The sequence below is a fragment of the Cetorhinus maximus genome, chromosome 6, assembly GCF_964194155.1.
Source record: "Cetorhinus maximus chromosome 6, sCetMax3.hap1.1, whole genome shotgun sequence".
NCBI lineage: Eukaryota > Metazoa > Chordata > Chondrichthyes > Lamniformes > Cetorhinidae > Cetorhinus > Cetorhinus maximus.
This window is the reverse complement of record NC_135884.1, coordinates 129,946,448-129,970,994: the sequence shown is the minus strand read 5'-3', so window position 1 is coordinate 129,970,994 and position 24,547 is coordinate 129,946,448. Positions and strand designations below refer to the sequence as shown.

The following is a 24,547-nucleotide window of genomic DNA, read 5'->3' as shown; positions in this document are numbered from 1 at the left end:
CCATTGTTGAATATTGTTTTTCAGATGAAAGAGTGGGTTACGTTCCTTTTTTCTGTCTTGTCAATTAGAGTGGGAGGAATTTAATGCAGACTTTTGAGTTTGGGCACTTAAAAAAAATAATTAGGATATGGGCACAATTGCACTTATTACACATCCCTTTTGTCTGAGAAAGAGATGGAGGGTCATTTTGTGCTGCTGTACTCCCAGTGGTAATAGTGATCACAAAATTTTGTTAGATGGGAAATTTCAAAATACTAATCCAGTGTCGGTGAAGAAACAGCAATGTATGTCATTTGGGATGGTGTGTGACATGGATGAGCAAAAATTTCCTTCATTTAAACATTGGGAAGACTGAAGCAATTGTTTTCAGTCCCTGTTCCAAACTCCACCCCCTAGCTACCAACTCCATCCCTTTCCCCCTCTCAAAGTACTCAATTCCTCTTGTACTTTTGTAGTCAATGTAGATATGGCTGCTTCAGTTCAGCTTCTAGTGATCCTAAGGTGTTGATGGTGGATGATTCTGCATGAATGGTGCTGTTTCAGGTCAAGGAGAAATAACTGGACTTTCCTTGTTCATGATGGTCATTATGCTGCAATTATGTAGCTTGGATGTTACCTATCATTTGTCGGCTCAAGCCTGAATATTATCCAGGTCCCTCGGTAGTCGGTCATGGACTTCTTCATTCTCAGAGGAGTAGTTGATGAAACTGAACACTGCAATTGTCGGTAAACAGCCTTACTTATGACCTTAGTATGACTGGAAGATTGTTGATGAAGCATCTGAAGATGGTTGAAGCTGTGGATGCTTCCCTGAGGAACCCTTGTAAAAATGTCATGGGGCTGCAATGATTGACATTCAACCACAACCATCTTATTTTCTGTTGGGTATGGCTTCAGCCAGTGGAAGATTTTTCCTTTGACTTCCATTGGCCTCAGTTTTGCTAGTGTTCCTTGGTGTCATAGTCAGTCAAATGTTGCCATAATGTTGCAAACAGCTAGTCTTGCTTCTCCTCCAGCATTCAACTGTTGCACTTTTTTCATGGATCATAATGTCAGTGAACAGGTGTGAAGAAATGTTATTGATGCTTCCTTTCATCAATTTACTGATTGAGAGGAAGCTAATATGGTGGTGATTGGGTAGCTTAAATTTACCCTTGGAGCATACCTGAGAAATATTCCATTTTGTTAGATAGATGCCAGGGTCATAGCTGTACTGGAACAACTTGGTTCGGGGAGCAGCTAACATTGGTGCACTGGTCTTGAGCACTACAGCAAGGATGTTGTCGGGACACATAGCCTTTGCAGTCTCCAACATGCTCTACTTCTTAATATCATAAGGTGTGAACGAATTGGCTGGACCTTGTCATTTATAATGGGAAGCACCTTGAGGCCAAGTAGGATTTTTTACTTGGCACTTTTGGCTGATGATGCCTGCAAATAATCAGCCTTGTTTCTTGCACCCACCAGTTGGATTTCATCATGATTGAAGATGAGAATCCAAGAACAGTCATCTTTTGCTGTTAGCTGTCTGGTAGTCCTCTATCACTGAATGAGTTGGGGCTACAGGATTTTGCTTGAATCCATTAGTTGTGGGACCACTTAGCTCTGTGCTTCCTGCTTTCTTTTCTGTTCTCCATGCAGGTAGCCTCTTGTAGCAGATTAACTAGGTTTGTACTTTATTCTAAGGTATGCCAAGTACATCTTTCTGCACTCCATTGAATCAATCCAGGGGCTAGTGCCCAAATTGGTTGAACTGTCCTGCAGATCGGATGAACAACAATTTGATATAGTCATAATTCTTGAATCTTATCAATTACCTAACATTCTAGGTTTATCCATCACTATCCCTGTGTATGTTTTGTTTCATCAGCAGGACAGACCACCAAGAGGATGGGACATGGTGGTATGCAGCTGGGTAGAATTGGCCCTGAAAATCTCATGACATCAGGTCAAATAAGATCAAGGAATTCTTTCGATCTCCATCTACTGCGTACTATCCTTTGATTAATTGGTACTTCTTCTAGGAACACCACTTGACAGAAGTTATCAGGGAAGCAAGAGCTTTATTGTGCCAGATTTATTTGAACTTGTTGGTCCTCAAAGACTTAACTTCCAGATGGGGCCTTTCGGACAGGCAGGCTACTAACACAAGGAAGTAACCAATTTGACCTTGTCTTCAATGTAACTGTCATACCTTAGAATGAAGTACAAACCTAGTTAATCTGCTACAAGAGGCTACCTGCATGGAGAACAGAAAAGAAGGCAGGAAGCACAGAGCTAAGTGGTCCCACAACTAATGCATCCAAGCAAACTTCTGTAGCCCCAACACGTTCAGTCAAGAGTGATGGTGGACTACCAGATAACTAACAGCAAAAGATATCTGTTTTTGGTCAGCGAGATCACAGCACAAAGTTTAATCTCTACAGTGGGGACATCCTCTGTTGTGTAGCATGGTAATATGGAAAATATAGAAATCCTGATGGTATTTATTTATGTCTCCTGAAAAGTCCTGATGTGGATACATTTGTGTATTTTTGAATTATGGCCATTTCTGCATTGCACATTCAATTAATTTTTTATTCTATTGCAGCATCCTGGTGGAGAGGAGGTGCTCTTTGAACAAGCTGGAGGAGATGCCACCGAAAGCTTTGAAGATGTGGGACATTCATCTGATGCCAGAGAGATGCTGAAGCAGTACTTTATTGGAGAACTTGATTTGGTACAAAATTTCAATAAATCAGGAGCCTCAGATAAATTTGTTTTTGTAGATTATATTTTAAGAAAGTTACACTTGAGGTCGTGCATAAACACCTCTGAAGCATTGCAAAAATTACTTTTGATAGTCATCCCCATTAGTATCCGGGATGTACTGTAACTTTGAAAGAAAGTACTTGTGTTGCACCTCCTTCAATTTGGTACACTGCATTCGCTGCTCCCAATGTGGCGGTCTCTACATTGGAGAGACCAAACACAGACTGGGTGACTGCTTTGCGGAACACCTTCGGTCTCTGCAAGCATGGCCCAGACCTTCCCGTCACTTGCCATTTCAACACACCATCCTGCTCTCGTGCCCACATGCCCATCCTTGGCCAGCTGTAATGTTCCAGTGAAGCTCAACACAAACTGGAGGAACAGCACCTCATCTTCCAAATAGGCATTTTACAGCCTTCTGGACTTAACATTGAGTTCAACAACTTCAGATCATGAATTCTCTCCTCCATCCCCACCCCCTTTTTGAAACCCCCTTTTTTCTTTTTCTTTTTAAATATTTATTTCCCCCCCATTTATTTTCATTATTATTGTTTTTAAAATTTATTTCCATTTTTATTCATTATTTTATCCCCAGCTTTTAGCCTTTTCGATCTTTTTTCCCACCGCCATCCCCTTCCCCTGCCCCACCCCCACTCGGGCCATCTGTAACTTTCCAGAGTGTTCACCCTGGCCCTGCCATTATCACATTCTGCTTTCCACTCTTAATGTCACCATTAGCACCTCCTTTAGCCAGTGCCACCACTGTTAAGAACCCTTTGGCTTTTTGTTTATGACATCTTTCGCAATCTCTCCTTTGCCTCCACCTATCTCTGGCCTTCTATCCAGCTTCACCTGTTTCACCCCCCTTAAACAGCATATATTTCACCACATTTCTACTGCCCTTTAGCTCTGAAGAAGGACTCGAAACGTTAACTCTGTCTTTCTCTCCAAAGATACTGTCAGACCTGCTGAGTTTTTCCAGCATTTTTTGTTTTTGTTTCAAATTTCCAGCATCCGCAGTATTTTGCCTTTAACTTGTGTTGTTTTCACTGTCTGTTGCTTGTATCACAGCATGCTTAGGTTATTTGCTTCCAAGCTTATAATCTTTAGTGAACTGAACACTGGATCAAAAACCTGGGTCCCCTGTTCTTGAATCATCTGCGCTGCAGCAGTTCAAGAAGGTGGCTCCTCCACCTTCTCAGTTGTTGTGATTTTGGACCAGATCCCTAAGTTTTTGGTGCAATCCAGTTAGGGACCACTAAGTTTATTGTTTAAAGTAGACCAAGTTTGAGATCCAAGACACTTGCTAAGAGAATAAAGCCATAAGATTCCATGTTACAAGTTACAATATCCATTTTATATTCAAGATTAACATGAGTTTTTTAATTCTTTGATGGATTGTGGGCGCTGTTGGCAAGGCCAGCATTTGTTGCCCATCCCTAATTACCCTTGAACTGAGTGACTTGCTAGGCCATTGCAGAGGGCAATTAAGAGTCGACTACATTGCTGTGGGTCTGGAGTCACATGTAGGCCAGACCAGATAAAGATGGCAGATTTCCTTCCCTAAAGGACATTAGTGAACCATATGGGTTTTTACAACAATTGATAGTTTCATGGCCACCATTACTGAGACTAGCTTTATGTTCTAAATTTACGTTCTAAATTTATGAACGGAATGCAAATTCCACCTGCTGCTGTAGTGGGATTTGAATCCATGCCCCCAGAGCATCAGCCTGAGCCTCTGGATGACTAGCGCAGTGACATTACCACTATGCCATCATCTCCCCATGAGGCACATGTGAATTAATGGCAATCTGTGGCCTAACACCCACAATCAATGGCAGATGCGACCAAGACAGATCCCTTGGATTTCTCAGCAACCACCCGTATGTCAGTAAACACTGAGTCGACCAATCTCGTTGAAACTCTGTCATTCCCACGAGGGTTTCCAGTCTTCACTTTCAAAGATCTAGCCTTGGAATTCTCTCCAAACGTTGCTCTGAGTCGCAATATCTAAACGACAGCGCACCTTGCAGGGTTTCAGTCTTGTCTACCGAGACTCTGTTCCCCTAGATTCCAAAGTCTGCATTCCAGCACCAACTCACAAGCGCAACTTCAGCCTTTCGGCCGCGCTGAGCAGAACACTACTACTCCAAAGGGTTACCTTTCCCCATAGCACAGAACCGCCAACCTTCTGCTGCCTTCTTCAATCTCCAGGGCTTCTCCAAAGTCCCCATTACTTAAAGTCTACCAACTGCAGCCCTTTTTCTGCTTGGAGCTTCTTTCTCTGCTCCACTGTCTTTTGTTTTAAGTGGGACCTCTTCCTGTCCCCTACCTGGGACTCTTTGATAATGGCACTCTGCTCCTGGGTCACATGATCCACCATTTCCTTATACGCAGATGCACTGGGCCTGCCATTGGCCTGAAGAACTATAAAACACCAGATGCGCACGTGCCGCCTACTCCTGGCCTGTGCACGCGTGGAAACCCCTGAGGCCTGTTGGGACTTGGAGTTGCCAGCTGCCACTTGACAAGAAGTTAAATTTCGATCTTGTGACACAAGGAGAATTAGGGATGGACCTTGCCAATGGTGCTGATGTCAAATGAGATAGGTTTGAGGCAGGCAAGGGTGGGCATTGCTAGACACGGAGTCACTCATCAATATTTCACATCTTCCCTCTCCTTTTGAATGGAAAGGGGGAGGGTGACTTGTCTAAATGTTCCATCTGAACTCGGATGTTGTGGGAAGAATGTGTCCCAGCATTCCATGACACAGTATGATAGCCACTGCAAAAGACCACCCACATTCATCTTCATTGTGGGATATGGAGATGTGGAAAAATCTGAATTTCTTTCTTGATTAACTGGGATCCGTGCCATGAACTTGATGCTAATCATGGTAAATTGAGCTGCTTAAGGGTGAAAGGAATTCTGTATTTTTTTTATCAATAAACTTTTGATTGCTTTTGTATAGAGTAGTATGTACCTTCAGGTAACATTTTGAATTTTTCAATTAATCTATCCTTGCAGTCACCTAGATTGTCTTTAAAGATTGATTTCTCTTTTCTTTTAGGCTGATCGAAGAAAGGAAAATTCTAAGGTAAGGATTCTTTTTCATCATACTGATTCTTCTCGCAAAATATTTATTCACAATCCGTGATTTCAACCGTTTGATCTCTAATTGACAACATCTGGTGGGAAGTACTGCTGGTAATATGGTGAAGGGCTTCCATTGTTTACATTGTCACTTCTAATTTACCAATCAGCAAATGATCCAACAGATCTTCAAAGATACCACTTTATATTCAAAATACTTCATACCAATATTATTAAGCCATCGTTCACTTCATATATTCTGTCATTGGTAAAGTTAAAAACATTGATTGCATTGCCCATTTAAAAGGAGCATTGTGTTAATACAAAAGCTATTTTGAGTAGGTAGTCTGAACAGCACAAACAAAATTTTCGCTTTATTTTTATAAATGTCCTTTTTGCAAATCACTGGTGGCCTTTCCTTCATGGATTATGTTGGTTATCTTACTTCCAATGGCATCCTTCACAGAAACCATGCTTGGTACAAGAAACCATTTTTCAGAATTCCTTTCCACTGCTGCAAAAATAAAAACAAAAATTGCTTATGGTGACAAAATTTGGCTCTGTCCTAATAGGGCTACGAGTGAGCCATTTGGTTTTTTGAGCCTTTCCGTTCTCTTTTTATTAGCTGTGGCAGTTCTGTATTTTAGTTGTGTTGTCACAAAACCATTTGCATCCTGTTTGTATATCTTTTAAGACTTGCGTTACTGTCCTTTTTACTGTGGTTTTTGTTAGTTGTGCTCAGTAATTTTGGGTACAGCTAGTAACATCAGACAACATCATGTCATTCAGTACAGCACACGTGTCCATCTCAAGATACATTCAGATGAAAAAAAACCTTTTGGTTTCAACTTATCAGAAAACTGGCCCTACTGTTTCCCCACCACAAGATCTAACTTTCTTAAACGATTGCAGTGGTCTGGCTTCAATCACCAATCTGAGCAATCTAATTCCAGTCTTTGAGTATGCACCTGTGGTAAAATACTTTATGCACCTCTCAATGACTCAGAACCTAAGACCTTGAACCTATAGTTCAAATTCTATTGAGTAGAAAAATTAAATGATCTTATTCTTCACACATTACAAACCCTATTTTAGCTTGGTTTTGTGACTGAGCCTCATGCAGATAGTTTATGGCTCTGAGGTACTATGCATTCCTCTGAGTCAGTTAGTGTGTTCAAATTCCACTCCAGGGGATGTTAGCACAAAATCTAGACTGACAGTCCAGTGTACTACTGACTGAGTGCTACACTGTTGGATTTGCTTGTCTTTCATATGAGAAGTTAAACTGAGGCTCAGTCTGCCCACTCCGGCGGATATACAAGATCTTATGGCTCTATTTTGAAGAAGAGCAGGGAGTTCCAACCAGTGCCCTGTCTAATATTTATCCTTCAAGCAACATCACTTAAACAGATTACTTGGTCATTCTTGCATTGCTTTTGTGAGATCTTGCAGTGCACACATTGCCTGGTCCGTTTGCTACATTACTACACTTCAAAATTAATTTATTGGTTGTAAAGCAGTTTGGGGCATCCTGAAGTAAAAGGTGCTTTACAAGAGCAAGAATTTGTGTGCCTGTGTGTAATTACATTGTCAGTCACTGACTTGTATAGAATGTTTTATGAATTATGGATAATGAGTTTAGATGGCAATTTGATTTCCATATTGTCTTTGTTAATTGCTTGTTTTTTATTTTGGGTATTTACCAAGCCAAGGGAAGGTTGGTTTAAATTACTGCCTTTTGACCCCATGTTTGATATCTTATTCTTCAAATAATTTGCAGTTCTGAAGAACTTTAGATGAACATGCTAAGCAATTTTTTTTCTCCTTTTCCACACAGGATGTTTTAATTACAACATCATCAAGCCATTCCAGGTATGTTAAACTTAAATAGCACTGGTTACCTTGCAATTAGAAATACAGGCATTTCAGGAATGATGGGGGGGAAAAGGGGGGTGTTTTCCAGGATGGACCAAGTGTCTTGCAGGTTGCAATGACATCTCACTGTAAGGCAAAAGCTTGAAATAGTTTGCCTAATTGACTGCTTTTTAGCTTTAGATTAACAATTGGGTTCTGCTCCAGATCCCCAAGCCAGGTAAAAGAAGAAGACTGCATCTTACATTATGAGATAAGGACAGGTACCAGTAATATGATAGGTAAGATCTCCCAACTAAATACGAGTTGGGAATGCTGTAGTGTAAATATGGTGAGACAATTTGAATTTGTCCCAGTGGCCCAGAATTTGTGATTGTAATGACAGCAAAACTTCAGTGCTCACTGTCATTCCTATGTAAAATTGATAGCAACCTCTGGCTTCTCATGTGCAGTTAACATAGAAATCTGGAATTTGCTGCAAGTGATACTCTGTTACTATGCGGTGTGTGCAGTTGCAGTCTTTGCAGATACAATCAACTCGGAATCAATGATTTAATTTTGACTTGTGTTTTAAGAACATAAGAAATAGGAACAGGTGTAGATCATTCGGCCCCTCAAGCCTGCTCTGTCATTCAATAAGATCATGGCTGAACATCTTGAGTTTCGATTTCCACATTCCCATCTACCCCCGATAACGTTTGATTCCCTTGCCCAACAAGAATTTATCTACTTCTGTCTTAAAAATATTCAATGACCCCACTTCCACCATCTTCTGAGGCAGAGAGTTCCAAAGTTGCACAACCTTCAGAGAAAAAATTTCTCCTCATCTCAATCCTAAAAGGGCATCCCCTAATTTTAAAACAGTGGCCCCTAGTTCTGGATTCATCCACAAGAGGAAACATCCTTTTGTCGTCCACCTTGTCAAGGCCATTCAGGATCTTGTACACTTCAATCAAATCACCCCTCACTCTCTTAAACTCCAGTGGAAACAAGCCCAGTCTGTCTAACCTTTCCTCATTAGGGAACCCACCCATTCCAGGTATCAATCTAGTAAACCTCTTCTGAATCATCTCCAATGCATTTGCATCCCTCCTTAAAGAGGGAAACCAAAACTGCACAAGGTATTTGAGGTGCGGCCTCACTAATACCCTGTATAACTAAAGCATAACATCCTAACTTTTATGTTCAATCCCTCTTGTAATAAAGGATAACATTCCATTAGCCGTCTTAATTATTTGCTGTACCTGCCTACTAACTTTTTGTGACTTATGTACGAGAACACCTAGATCCCTCTGCACCTCAGCAGAGATGCAGCCATTTTGCACACTATTCCTGCTGTAAAAACCATTGAAAGTATTAAGCCTTGTTGAATGAGGGGTGCCTAAGGTTTAAACACCATGCTAAGTCATAATTATTGCTGAACAACCTCTTTGGTCCTGTAAAACAAATGTTCCCATAACATTTAAAAATTCCATGTTTTTTAATTCAAAGTTTGATTTTTAGCATCGCAGTGTATGTCCCGATCTTTATTTTGCTTTCTGTAAAATGATTGAGAAGTATAGTATAATCCGTGCTTTTTACTTCTTGCTTTGCTGTGAGAATTCTTCAATCTGATTGGCTGATGACTTCACTGTTGCTGGATGCTCCAAATCCCCTAGAGATGGCACCAAATTTAATCACATTGGAATCGGGAAATCATACTTTAGGACCCACTAAATCATCTTGAACAGCTTCAGACCAATAAGTCATGAAACTCACCGGGATGAACTGAACTGACATGTAAATTTGCCTTTCTCGTCAAACATGCATCATGTAGAAATTATGGAATCTCTGGTCAACTGACCATTTAATAATCAAATGAGCTTGATATTTCGATCAGTACCAGTCAATGCACAATTTCAAACAACCTTTAGTGGATGAAGAGCAAAATTAAAGGGACCTATTGCTAAGGGTAGCTGTATGGAGGAACATGGAAATCTTTTAAATATATGCAACTAGGAATAAACCAAATGAAAAGTGTAAGTTAAACAAGTAGTTTCCAGGCTGGATGAAGAGTAAAACTAAAATGAAAACAAGGAAGAATAACTTCAAGGCAAAAGGGAGAGTAGAACTTTTTGGAGAGTGGGATAAATGTAACAAAGGAGGCTGAGCACTAAAAGTAGCAGTAGCTTGGTTGATTTGATGGCGTTCTTGCTGAGTTAGACCACGAAGTATAAGCCTGATACCTAGCATTTCAGCACATAATCTAAGCTGACATTCCATTGTGGTACTGAGGGAGCATGACTTTTGTAGTACGGTGAATATATTATAGAGTTTTGGAACCTACATAGAAGGGGTAGTTGAGTTAAATGAACTGAAGTCAAACAACTCCCCAGTCAGATGTCTTTGAGAATTCAAATAGACCAAAGAGGAATAAGTGAAGCAGTAAATATAGCCACGAAAGATTTGTTAGGTACTGGAGAAATTTTATAGTATCAAAAGCAAGCCACAACAGTATAGTCCCCACCGTTTACACTGTCTACATTGAGCAAATGGTCCTAATCATTTGTCCTCATTTCAAAGGTGTCACTTAAAACTTAAGTGGGCTGGCTATTCAATACTTATCAACGTAGTTCTGTCTTCCACTCCCCTTGCCAAAATAGATGTTTGGCTACCATTAGCGCATGCTTGTTTTTCTTGAATTCATGAAGTGCAGCACCCAACATTGGAAAGATGCAACCAGGAGGAAGAAAAACTCCATTTCTATTAAATTGTCTCCAGATCATTAGTGGTCAACTTTAGGACCCTTGCCGTACCTTCATTTTACTCCGAGATGTCTGCAGCTCCCCACCACAACTGATGCTAACCCCAAGGATTTGCTCTGCACCGAGAGGGTGGCAGTTGAATGTTGAGTGCCAATGGGTTGTTTTTTTAAAAAAAATCATTATTGTATTCTTGTCCAAGTACTTGAGTTTGTGTCTAAAATTTGTCGAATTAGAATTAAATCTTTTACCCTTCAAAAGGAAAAAAATCTATTAAAATTGACCAGTTGCATTTCGGGTTTTTCCTATACATGCCTGCACTGGTTTAGTTCACATCAACAAAAATAAAGCTTTGGTTTTGTTTTCAACAGTGTGTAACTATTTTACATGTATCACTAAGAGAAAAGTGTGTTTTCTTTTCTAGTTGGTGGACAAATTGGCTGATTCCTGTGTTTGCAGCTTGTGTTGTAGGACTCATGTACCGCTTCTACCTCGCAGAGACCAAAACTTCATCCTGAGGCATTTTATTCAATTTCCTTGGTGGGTTGGGGTGGACAAGGTGTCCATTGAGTGGTGCCAGTGACACCCCATGTCTTCAAAGTTTTATTGATGATAATTGGATATTCTACAATTATGTATTTAACTTCTTATAGATCTAGCATTGAAATTAATATTTTTTTCTATTCTATGCACTAATTAGTGAAGTATATTATGCCAGAGATTTACGAGGAATATACCACCAATTCAATGAAAATTTCTTTTACTTAGAGTCCTATTTTCCTATTTCTGTCTTGTTGCAAGGTAACATATTCAAGATCACTTTTGAATGAAGAGCACATTGGGTATTGAAGAATTATTAGTTACACTGTGCTGCACATGCCCATCCATGTTGAGCCTTTGACAAATGTGAGCATTGTGCGTACACAGTTGAAGTATTTCAGTGTTGCACTCTTCGTATAGTTAAATTTATTTTCTCTCTTCCCTTCCTTTGTCTTTACTAAAATATTTTTCAGTGACTGTCCAAGCAGTTTATTACTGTTCTTTTACACTGGACACATACAATGGCTTGTAGCACTCCAGATTTTTAAGTTTCACGAGGATTCCATGGAACACTTGCCTGTTAGGTTTCTCAAGCACATAACATAAAACAAAATATATAGCCAGAAATATGTTAGAGCTGTTGTTTTGTTTTTCTTTATCCCGTTCGCCTTTGAAGGTAACAACTCATGGTGAATAAAGTTCCATGGACAGTGGTAGCCCACTGGTACCTCACCCATTTTTGTTATCTGGACAGCAAATTCGTAGGTTGTTTGATCTTTGGGACGGTCACAGTTGACCTTACTCTTGCCCAAGCACAGGGTCTATACTGCACCTTCCAGTATGAGTTGGTAGTTAGTGATGAGGGTGGAGTGTTGGCTGGGATGGGGTTATGTCCATGTTTTTTTGGTTTCTCTCCTTAGCTCAATAATACAGGCACTCTTGCTAGTCGTAGATTGGACATCATTCATCTATTCAAAGTTGCCTAATGAGCCATAAGGATACTGTAACTAATATAGCTGTCTTTAAGTAATGTGGTTTGGTGCACTTTTCCACAAGTCAAAAGATTTTCCCCCAATCCCTTACACACGTTCTTTGTCTTGAGGAGAAAGTTCAAGAGTGAAGACTAAGCACAGAGGAGTCCATAAATTGCATCTTGTAAAAACTGAAGTTGGTCTTCTCCTCTTTCCCTCCTCCTTATTTGAACCAAAATGGTTCCCTGATGACACAGCACTGAACAATCTAGTACCTAATCTGTCTATGAATTCTGATGAAGCTAATTAATGCAGGTGGTTATTCTTGCATGCATTGTTTCAGATTTTTATTCTTAATGTTACTAATTAAATTGTTTCCATTTGTATGAAGTTCATTGTAATGCATATGTTTTGTATCTGTCTGCTGAGTGTAAGATTCTGGATTATATATTCCTATCAGATCTATGTATAACTGGATATCTTTGCATCTAAGTTTTCAGTAGAATCCCAAAATTGACTTTTCATACACAAGATGTTGGATATTTCTTGCATTATCAGTACAGTAGTTCTCCGTGTGCTATCACCATAATATAGTGTTTCTTTCACTTCAAAGTTTCACTGAAATTCTTCATGGTGACCTATCACCTAATGGACTAACAAATAAAATACTTTTCTAAGTTACCCTTGAAAGATAATTCACAAAAACAGAAAATGCTGGAAAGCTCAGCAGGTCTGGCAGTATCTGTGGCGAGAGAAACAGAGCTAACGTTTTGAATCCAATATGACTTCAGAAATTTGGTAATTCACCTGCTTCACCTACACAATTAGTGTACTTTCATTTATTACAATAGCTGTTGTACAGATAATGCAAACTTTATTGTATTTATTGCAAAAATATCCAGCTGTAAATATTTTCAGGAACTGCTATATACAATTACATTATGCATTATAATTTATGCCTTGCATGTGGTGCTGAGTACTTTTTGAGGCGACTGCATAAAATAATTGTTAACTTGAACAATCTTTTGCACAATTTTATCATTGCTGATTTTTAGTTCACATACTGACAACATTGAATTACATGTTCACATCTATTTTTACTGTATTGTGTAATACCTGTACTAATGAACAACTGTTCAAAGTCTATATACTTTGTCTTTTCTAAAGAGTTGTAAAAATGATCAGTGATAATCCAGCCATTAATATGACTTGGACTTGGGTTTATTTATGCATTGTCCTTCCTGTTTCCTGAAGAAATAATTACTAAAATATAGACTTAGGGTTAGTGATCTGATTTTTGTTTTTAATGCTGTATCCCTTTTTGTTTTATCTGTTATGGTCCACACAGTGGTATTTTCCCTCCGTTTGTTTTAATTTATGTTTTTTGCTTCTGAAATTCCAATCAGAGAGTACACAGGCCTGAATTTTTTGATGGCAATAGATTTACAAATTTACTGGAGCACTGCCATTTGTTTTTAAACTAAACAGAAAGTTAATGTAGAAGAACTGGCTGGTGGCTTGGACAGTTAAGGATTTGGGCACCAAAAGACTCTCAGCTGAAATATTTATTGTTGTTGGAGATCTTTCCCTCTCCTTGAGTCTTCAGGTTTCATTATTTAGTTGGTCCACCTTCACAAGACTGGAAAATTTAAAATGCACATCTCCTACTTTGATCATGTCTCCCGCTGTCCAATGGTATATGGTAATTTTGGTGTAATTGGACATCTAAATTTTTCTAACATCTCCATTATATGGTCAATCCATAGCTGAGAAATAGCAAATAAATATGAATTTTTCTTCCTATCTCCAGTACTTTGCCTGAATGATTGATTATTATTCAGATGATTTAGTAGGTTTATTTGATTCCTGAGCCGGTAAAGGAATTACTGCCAACCCCAATCCTATCCTCCTTTATCTGTACATATGCAGACTTCCAGCAAGTATCGTTGGATAGTATTCATAAGTGAAAACTGAGCCAGTTTTCTGTGTGTGGAGCTTTGAGGTCAGTTGTGTCTCTTCAAATATACCACTATGTTTGAGATCAGTTAACTTATCACAGTCTGGGAATTAAACCCGGAAGGTTAGTTTGTAATCTGTTTGGTTCAGATACTCACTGGATAAACTTATGCCTTCAAGGGAGTCAATTTAATTATTTTAAATGGTAAGAACAAAGTCCACCAGGTAAGATTCTTGCTGTCTACTATTATAGATATCAAATTATGTCAAACATTAATCCACATGTAAAATTTCTTATCAGTTCTGACTGATCAAACCACATTAACGCTGCTGGATAAGAGTTCTCATTGCGGTCTGGCACATAACTTGCCACAAAATTTTAGTGACATTTGGTTTATAAGTTGGAAGTAACCTGTGTGCCTGTCAACTTTAAACTTTTGTTTTTCTTTAAAGTCTGTTTTCCTATTCCTTGCAACTGTGGAGTTTCTATGATATATATGCCTACTGCTTCTGAATTGTTACTGTACAGTTCATGGAGTATTTGCGATGAAGCTAAATTTGTCTCTGTTTGAAAAAATGAGCACCTTGACAGTTCATTTTATTGGTGTATTATCTCAATAATTACAAATTAGTCTTCTATATAGTCACTTTCTTTTGTCAAATTTCATAATGCAATATCAACATTTCTTAAAAATCTAACTTCTAGCAGTTCTAGTGAGATGCTATATTGGGAGATATCAACATTTTCTATTGCTTATTAGTACAAGCAAAAGCTGATGTGTTTTTGTTTAGTGCTTGTAAGTACTGAAATATTACAGATGGAAAATGTGAACACATTTTCCCTGCTGGATCTGCTTAAATTGGAGAAGGAATCATATGTGCTAATTATCAGTAACTGTCACATGGTTATTCTGTATCTTTAGACTTTTCTTTCAAATGTCTTCATTTATCACATTATAAAGATGTCTATTTGATCTCTCATGTATGTACTATATACTTATTTATTCTCTACTATTCGATTGCTTATCTACCTGTACTGTCATTCTCTTTACTTTATAATAAACGGGAAGAAACTGTTTAATTCCTTTCTCCCAATTTATATTCCACAATTAGCCTTACCAAGAGAGTTTTGAACAAAATTATTTTTAGCTAGAAGAAAAATCAATTTGGAAATGCCATATTTTAATTGTCACATTTATTCCTTGTTAGATTTGCCCTAGATAACCAAGGGCCTAATGAGCAGTAGTTTGCTATGGTCTAGTGATTAATAGCCAATATAAGAACAGCCATGTAGTAACTAGGGGCCACAGACCTAGCTCACACCTCTCTTACATCTAACTTATCATTTGGTAGCACAGAACTTGAGTATTGCTGAAAAAAGAGACATGTCTTAGCTTCTCGTCTTGCATTCATCAGGTCATTCGCAAGAATACCAATATAAGGGGGAAAACAACTATTTAAACTCTGAAGAGAGCGCTGATTGGTTTGCAAGTGACTGCCATGGAGAATGCACCACTGGTGATAACTGACAGTTAATTGCCAAGCATTGTTTGAAATTTAAACCAGACAGCTTGACCCTGATTGGTCAAGGCATTGCCCTGAGGAATGAGTCAGCGAACGGCTGTCACTTTTTTAGCTGAAACAGGCACAATGTATGTACATGTTCTTTTTGTCTGCAAAGAACAAGGCCCTATGTATTAATATATGTAGCTCAGCACACACACAAGCGCCACATTGTGAGCCCGACTGACAATCTTAAATTGGTTGTCAGCGTAATTCTTAGTACATTGAAGATTATTTCACAAATGTTGTCCAGTTGCGGAATCACATCTAATGTTGGACACTGATTTCAGTTTTGCAAGCACGGGCTGGTTGGGTACGGTCTGTACCCTGCCCGTTCTGGACATCAGCTGGGACATGCTGCTTGATACAATCCGCCAGTCTTTGGGATGTATGGCCTTCATATCCAGCATCACACTGGTACTGAAGTTCATATACCATAACTACTCATTTGTGTGATAGGTAGAATGTCTTTTTGGCTTGATGGCAGTATCCTTTTAGTGGTGAATACCACTCGTTACTACTGCATAGTAGCAGCGTGAAACAGTTAACTTCACCTGTTGCTCAAACTTTTGAGAGAGATTACAATGGAAGGGCAAGGTGAAGGTAGATTGGGCACTTTTCATACGGTATTATGATCCCCAGCTGAGGTTACCACTGGACAAGCCTGATCCCAGGATGGAACCTAGCTTGATTAGTTCCTAACGTTTATTTGTTTGTTTAGATAAATGGAGAAGGGCTACTGAACGGAGTCACCGAAGTCTGCTAATGAACTTTTAACAACTATACCTTTACAGATATATGCAGATTTGTAAGGATAACACAAGTTACAAAAGCTATCTTGTAAGTACACAGTCCATATAAACCAATAGGTGACCTGTGGTCAGACACACCACACTCAAACCAAGTGACAGATGCCACCTCAACCAGATGCGATGGATCTCTCATCAACTACCCCCCACCCCAGACGCATGTCACACTGTGAGTCAACCAGTGTCACTGAACTCTGTCTTTCACACGAGGGATTTCAATCTCTACTCTCCAGGAACTCACTGTGGAATCTTCTCCCAAGCCGCTTTCTCTCAGATGCCTACTGCAAGGGTTCACCTTCAGGGCTTTGAACTCTCCTTCCGATGTTCCTCTCCCCTGGGTCACCACATGCATTCAAGCTGTCCTCCACGCACTCTCTCACACCGACTCAGCTGCCAACATTACACCATAGCTTCACATTCCCATAGCAAAGAGCTATAGACCTTCAGCAGTCTCTCTCGACCTTCTGGCCTCTTGCAAGCTGTTCTCACTTTAAATCTGCTTTCTGCAGCTTTGGTCTCTTTAAATCTGAAGTTTGGAGCCTTTCTCTCTGCCCCTCACTCTTAACTTCACTTAACAGGACCTTTTCCATGTTCCTCTCCTTCCCTTTGACTAGGTCTGCTTGGGACTTTCTCCTGTTCCACTTCCCTGGATTCTGGGGTATTTTCTTTAGCTTGGGACTGGCTATCTGTCCTCTTTGCTCCAGCCTCTCCTGGCATCTACCTTCAAAACCAACTGAAGTCAAACAGCTTCCAAAATCAAACTGTTTTTAGTTTCTTTTGTGTCTCTTTTGGGGGAACCTGCCTCTCTGGACTCCTGTTGCTAGGCAATAGCCCAGTTCTTCTCAAGTCATTTGTTTAACTTAGCTGCAACAGTCATAAAATTCTCATTAGAAATTCAGGCACCTTTTAAAGTGAAAATAAAAATTAATTTGACCTTTTCTTAACACAGATACAAAAATACAAATCAAACTTAAACATAAAACTAAAATTTATTCCTAAGACCCAAAAATACCAATCTAACTTACTTAAACTATCTCATTCCTGACGGTACAACTTGTTGTTTTTCCCCTTCAAATTGGTATTCTTGCAAGTGTCCCAGTGAGTGCAAGACAAAAAACTTAGACACATCTTTTTTCAGCAATAACTTTTTATTACTGATGTTACTCTGAATCCTCACAATGAAATGCTAGAAAATTACATGAATAGAAGTATTCAGAATCATGAATGGTTTTGATAAAATAAACAAAGAAACTTTTGTTACTGACCTTCCTGCCATTGGACATCAATTGATGGTAATTAGCAAATGAACCAGGGGCAACGTGAAAAAATGATTTGCGCAGTTATTATAATCTCAAATGCACTGCCTTAAAGGACAGTGGAAGTGGATTTAATTCCTTTCAAAGAGAATTAGTTAAACACTTGAAATGGAATGATGTGCAGATTTATGTGGAAAGAGCAAGGGCGTGGGCCCAAGTGGGATAGCTCTATCAAAAAACCCACACAAAATAGGCTAAATGACTGCCTCCTGTGTTACATCATTCTATAATTCTAGAAGGGTACATTATGAAACTTGGGCAGATATTGCTCAAAAGGGGCCTATACCAGTTTTGTGTGGGTGTTCTCCAACACACTACTTCATCTCATGCTGTTAATCTCCTAGTGCTTTTATGAAAAGACATCACAGCAATCCTTAAAAACTATACAATTGCCCACAATAGTCAAAATGCATAATTCTTCGTAGCTTATGTGATTTTGAGTGCAAAATAATGGATCTAGAAAGCCACATGAGTCAAAGGTTATATAATACAGAATAGACTAATCCACACTACTGAGTTATAGGATGGTGTCTATTAAGTGTGGATGAGCAGTGAGCACAAAATATTTCTGTGCATTGTTGCTTGCCTTGCTGTGCTGCAAGAGCTTTGACCAATTTTCAGGCTGCACATACAAATATAAGAATCCTATTCCATTGTACGATAACACACAGTTCAGAAAACTGGATGTAATGATAACTCCTACACTTCTAACAATACAAAAAATGAATTACAACTTTCAATTCAAAGTAAGTATATACACTAATCTGGACTGGTAAAACATGGATCATGTGATGAACAAATACACTACTAATGAATGTGCTGCCCTGGCTCACCAGTTCTTTTCCAAATGCAACTTATGGTTTTCTGGTGGTGACTGGAATATAGAGTAATTAATCTGGATGGGATTTTTACCAAAAATAGGGCACCTACAACTCCACATTCAAGGGTATAGTGGGTCTTGTAAACTTTGTGTTATTTCTGGGCAGTCCAGCTCAGCAGTACAAAACTCTTTGGTTAAAAGCTTTCAGCTATTATACCAATCCTGTCTCATTTGTCTTTCATTACTCTGCCAAGAAGTGTTGATAAGACACCTAATGGTTATATTAATTCTATTGATCTGGATGGAAACCAGTATTAGATGATTTCTGTGGGTCAATCAGCTCTTGCCAATCTGTTGCAACAAAGGCCTTCCGTGCAGTAACCATGAGTGGGTTCAGGGTCTGGTACCACTTGGCTTGTCCATTTACTTTACAAGCAAGGACATTGGAATGAATTTGCAATTGCAGTAACAGAGAAATTGTCAGCATTTGCAATGTCTAGCACTGCATATGTGCAGTTAAATGTGGGAATTTTGAAATTGTTGTCAGTAATCACTTGCTGCTCCGCAGGGTGCATTGCATTTGCAGATGTAATCACCTCATAAATTCAAGTGAACTTCAATCTTTTATGTACAGCTCTCGATGTGAAATGCAAGATTTTACATAACTGCCAGATGTTTCAAAGTGCTTTACAGCTAGTGAAGTACTTTTTCAAGTGTAGTTATCTTTGTAATGTAGGAAACCATTGAAAATGTTAGATCTCATTAACCAAGTATAACTGAGTTTTTAAACAGTGTACTAACTCATAATTACTCGTCAACAACCTCTCTGGCCCTGAAAGGCAAATTTTATAAGTATGGAGTCTCATTCCCTCAGAACATTTAAAAATTAATTAACATTTTTTAAAGTTTGATATTCAGGATTATCCTGGAAAGCGACAATAACCCCCTGATTCTTTTCTCTGCTGCAAATCGTCTTCTCAAACTCCTCTCCTCTATCCCCTCCACTCTCATCTCTCACCAATAAGTGTGAGGAGCTTATGAACCTCCGTGTCACGAAGATCAAAAACATTCAATTAGCTGCTTCTGCTGCATCCCTCCCTCCCACAATCCTAACTGGCATCCTCCAATACTCCCCCTTGCCCTAGCCCTGAACTCATATTTTTCTCTCTCCTATCTCCCCTTGTGCCCTCTTTGAACTCATCTTGCCCATGAGACACACCTCCTGCTCCCACTAAATAGCTAACCACCCAACTTCCCTCCTGGTCCTCAGGTTAGCCAATATTGTAAATGGTTCTCTCTATTTGGCTGTTTCCCTCTCTCCTTTAAACATGCCATCATCACCCATCTCCTCAAAATGAGCCTTTGCTGAAAGATAATGCCTCTGATAATGTAGTAGTCTCTAAGTACTACACTGAAGTTCTAGCCGAGATTATGAGCTCCTGTTGAATGGCGTTTGAACACAACCTTGTGTCTCAGAGGTGGGAGTGTGTGACCAGTGACACAAATTTAACATGAGATTAATTAGTAAACACTCCTTGATCACCTGTCAGTGGGCACTATTGCACATTTAAAAAAATGTAATTTTTATCCACGGTTCCTTATTTTTCTTTATGCTAATAGCATTTTAAAAATCTGCACTATGTATAAATTTAAAAGCCAACATAGAGGGATATGCTTTGTCCACAGAAATATCGTTTTCAGAACAATATCCTTATTATGTTAAAATTTTGAAGATAACTATGTGTATTATTGGAGTCTTTCACTTGGTTGAACCAGAATGGTCGCTTACTTAGAACTAGGTATTGTCAGATTACCTGAAACATAGACAATGTACGTTTACAATTCTTATTAAACGCCACAAGTTGTCATCTCAGGCACTTAGCCAAATTCAACACTTATAATCATGATATAATGTCTGTATTTATCTCTCAGACTAACTTTTAGAACCTGTCCTAGTCTTCAAAGAGCTATTTGTAAGTAAAACACAAGCACAATTCATGCACTAGATGAAAATAGAAAATGTTGGAAACACTTGGATCAGGATGCATCTGTAGAGAAAAGTGTCAAATTAACTTCAGGTGTGGATCTGTCTCGATTTTTTTTAAAAAGGGTCTGCACATAAAGCCGTTGTCTTCTCCATTCAATCTGCCTGTTTTTTTCCAGCATTGTGTTTTGGTTTTAGATTTCCAGTATGAACAGTTTTTTTGCTTTTTGTTTATCATGTTCCAGGTAGTTTTGTTTCACCAGCTGTGAGGTGTGGGGATGGAATGTGGCCTTGAGTTTGCAGCTACACAAATCCTGCAAAAACAGTTCACTTGCTAGTGGGCCAGATTGTCATCTTCCTGTGTATAGCATCTGGCTCCTAAGGGGCAAGGACTTGCATAAAGAAACAGTCTATGTTCAACATGAGGCAGAAGTATCTGGGATAAACTCAAATTGCAACATTTTTACAGCATCACCAGATCCATTATATCCAACAGGTTGATGTGTTGCATCTAGTGTATGGATGAAGAGATTTGGTATACTTTCCACTTTTGTGTGCCAGTTTCCTTCACATTTTCAGCCTACACCATTGGCTAGTAGTAATGTGAAAAAGAGAGCCAAATGTTTAAGTCTCTCCCTGCACTACACCGCTCTCCAGTGGCAAGTCCTTAGTTCTGCCTCTTCGTGGTGACACATGGAACCTGGGTACCTAGCAGCTTCAGGCTAAAGCTTCAGAGGAACTCTGAGGAGGCTTGGCCCCCAGACATGCATTATGCAGGCCCACTGGCATGTGGACATGCCCTGGCACTCATGAACCAAACTTCGAGAGTTAAAGGCTCTGGGAGTAAACCCTGACAAAAAAATCTGGAGTGAAGCCCAAAGGCAGACTGACGTCCAAATAGGTCACCTTTCCAGCAACTCCTGCATTCAAGCCAGTGCCAAACATTGTGCTTTGCATTCCTTTGGACACAACCAGGGAAGTAGAGAGGAGGATGTTTGGGCAGCCCATGGTCTCCATAAACTTTGCCCAGGCTTGTGCCCTGGAGAGGACATTCCAATTTTACTGCAGAACATTAATACAGCACAGGAGACAACAGTTCCGAGTGATTGGCCAACCCAATTGACGTAGAGAATGGGTGCTATGTGCTGTCTCCGTTGGAATGGGCCATGGGTCAATCGCCGCCCACCTCGAGTCAGGCAGCCCCTGACTAGTAAGGTGCTGATTCACTACGGTCCATGTGCTTCAATGGGTGCTTGGAGCTCAGAGCCTTTGCTGAACAAGTGGAGAGAATCCACTGCACCAGGCTGAAACGCCAGGACCATGTGCGCAAATTGACAGACGACTTGCAGCTGGCCGATTGAAGTGCGCAACACAGCTAAGATTGACATGGAACTAGATAGACTGAACACTGATGTAACTTCCCTACAAGAGATCAGGCTTGCCGAGAGCAGATCACGTTACACATTCATCTAGCAGCGGAAAAGTTCACAGTAAACATGTGAGCAAGGTGTAGGCTTCGCTGTAAGGAACTTGCAACTCTTGATAAAATCTCCCACAAATGGTTCAGAACATGCTCTCTCCATCCACCTCTCAATTCAAACAGGGCCAATTAACCTCATGAATATCTACTATCCAATTCTGTGCTATGAGACACAGTTCTATGAGAAGCTTGATACTATAATCAGCAGAATTCCTAAGTCAGAACATCTTTATCCACACAGACCATGAAGCATAGCCCCCCTGCCTCAGACATCACGGCCTGAGAAAGATAATTGAGAAGGAACAGAAACTACTTGAGATTTGCTGCTACCACGAGCTTTGTGTAACTTAACACCTTCTTTAAGAATAACCCATGCCACAAGTGGCCCTGGAGACATCCAAGATCAGAGCATTGGCATCAGCTGGATATGATCATCACCGAACATGATTCTTTGAATAGCACTCTCAACACATGCAGCTACCACAACACTGACTGCAAAACAGATTGCTCCCTGGTGAGCACCAGGGTTTAGATGCAACCCTTGAAGTTTTTTTCATTCAAAGCAGAAATATCGTCCTCATACCGACATCAGCTGTACTGCCTACCCAGATTAGAATAAACAGTTCCTTGATTCAATTGAACTGGCACTCTCTAGCATTTCCATACAGAGTGCAGAAGTGAAATGGAACATCTTTCAAGACACCGTCCACAATACCGCACTCTCAATATATGGGAATCAAGAGCAGAAAATGCTGCCTGGTTCAAGGCTATCAACACTCTGATGGAACCTTGTCATTGAAGCCAAGCAGTCCACTCATGAATTATGAGAGAGATCCAAGCAAGAAGACTCTGAATGCACTAAAAGCTGCTTGAAGTAAAATCCAACAGACTGCTAGGCGGTGTGCAAATGATTACTGGTTACGACTTTGCCAGAATATCTCTAAATTACCTTCGACAGAGGGAATACTAGGGACATGTATCGAGGGATCAAAAAGGCAACAGGTTCATCAACAGAGAAAATGGCTCTACTGGAAACAAAGGCAGGGGAGGTTATCACTGACTGCAATAAACAGTCGGAGAGATGGGTGGAACACTGCCTTGAGCTGAACTCTAGGGAGAACACTGTCACCGAGGAAGCTCTGGATATCATAGAAAGCCTGCCTGTTATGGCAGAGCTGGATATTAAACCCACAGTGGAGGAGTTTAGATAAGCTATTGACTTGCTTGCCATGGGCAAAGCTCCAGATGCTGATGCTATACTGCTTGAACCCCTCATCAAGCACAGGAAACTGGCACTCCTGCAGCATCTGCACTAACTTCTCTGTCTCTGGAAGGAGGGGGCAGGGCCTCAGGATATGAGTGATACAAAGATTGTGACGCTGCACAAGAACAAGCGTGACTGCAACAATTTTAACAACTTGCGAAGCATCTCCCTGCTCAATATTGTGGGAAAAGTATTTGTCTGTGTTGTCCTCATCAGACTGCAGATCTGGGCTGAACATATCTACCCTAAATACCAGTGTGGTTTCAGAAATGAAAGATCTACAATTGACATGATATTCTCAGTCCAGCAGTTGCACGAGACATGCCACGAATAAAGGAGACCATTATATATTGCCTTTATTGAACTCACCAAGGCATTTGACTATGTGAGCAGAGGCAGTCTATGTGAAGTGCTGGAGAAAATTGTCTGCCCACTGAAGCTACTTAGTGTGATATCTTTCCATGACAATATGAAGGGTAAGATCAGCTTTCAGGGGGCCACATAGGAACCTTTTGAGACCTGCAGTGAGGTCAAACAGGGTGTGTTGTGGCACTAACATACTCTGGCATAATCTTCTGTTTGCTTCTGTCATATGCCTTCAGGTCATCTACAGAGGGTGTCTACTTTCATAGCAGAACTGACAGTCAGCTGTTCAGCCTAGCTTGCCTGAGATCCCAAGCCAAAGGTGCACCAAGTCCTCGTCGGAGAGTTGCTCTGTACTGACTGCCGTATGAGCGTTCTGTTTCGAGGAACACCTTCAGTGGCAATTGGACAGACTCTCATACCTGTAAAGAGTTTGGTTTGACCATCAGCACCAGGAAGACACATGTCACAGTCCAGGAAGTTCCCATATAGCCACCCATCAGCAATGACAGTGTAACACTGGACATTCTTGATAGCTTCACATGTCTAGGCTCCACAATCACGAGCAATCTGTCACTTGATATTGAAATCAACACATGCATCTCAAAAGCTGCAGCTTTTATGCCCAACCTGAGTAAGAGTGTGGATCAACATCAACCTGACTGAGAACGCCACACTGCAAGTCTACTAAGCCTAAGTGCTCAGTGGAGTCCCCTACAATGGTGAGACCTGGACAACATATGCTACACAGAAGGAAAGGCAGAACAGTTTCCACCTTTACTGTCTCAGACATATTCTCAGCATCTCTTGGCAGGACAAGGTCACCAAGTTAGAGGTCCTGGAGCAAACTAATTCCATCAGCATATGCTCATTCCTAAGCCAATGACACTTGTGCTGGCTTGGCCACGTCCATCGGATATACGATGGCTATAAACCCAAAGACCTTCTGTACAGTGAACTGGCCACTGAGTCACAACCTCCTGGGTGTCCATACCTCCACTACGAGGACACTGACATGTGA

At 40.1% G+C, this 24,547-nt stretch overlaps 2 protein-coding genes across 2 annotated transcripts in view; both read left to right on the top strand.

Moving 5' to 3' along the window:
- Window positions 1-13,265, top strand: part of cyb5b (cytochrome b5 type B) — a 28,214-nt gene extending 14,949 nt beyond the window's left edge. Inside the window, exons 2-5 of the mRNA XM_078544491.1 lie at window positions 2,591-2,719; window positions 5,825-5,851; window positions 7,685-7,719; window positions 10,885-13,265. Of these exons, the coding sequence (XP_078400617.1) occupies window positions 2,591-2,719; window positions 5,825-5,851; window positions 7,685-7,719; window positions 10,885-10,978 (285 nt within the window). The 3' untranslated portion in view covers window positions 10,979-13,265. The remainder of the gene's footprint in view (window positions 1-2,590; window positions 2,720-5,824; window positions 5,852-7,684; window positions 7,720-10,884) is intronic.
- Window positions 1-24,547, top strand: part of kars1 (lysyl-tRNA synthetase 1) — a 531,769-nt gene that overhangs the window by 155,380 nt on the left and 351,842 nt on the right. The gene's annotated exons all lie outside the window — the stretch shown is intronic.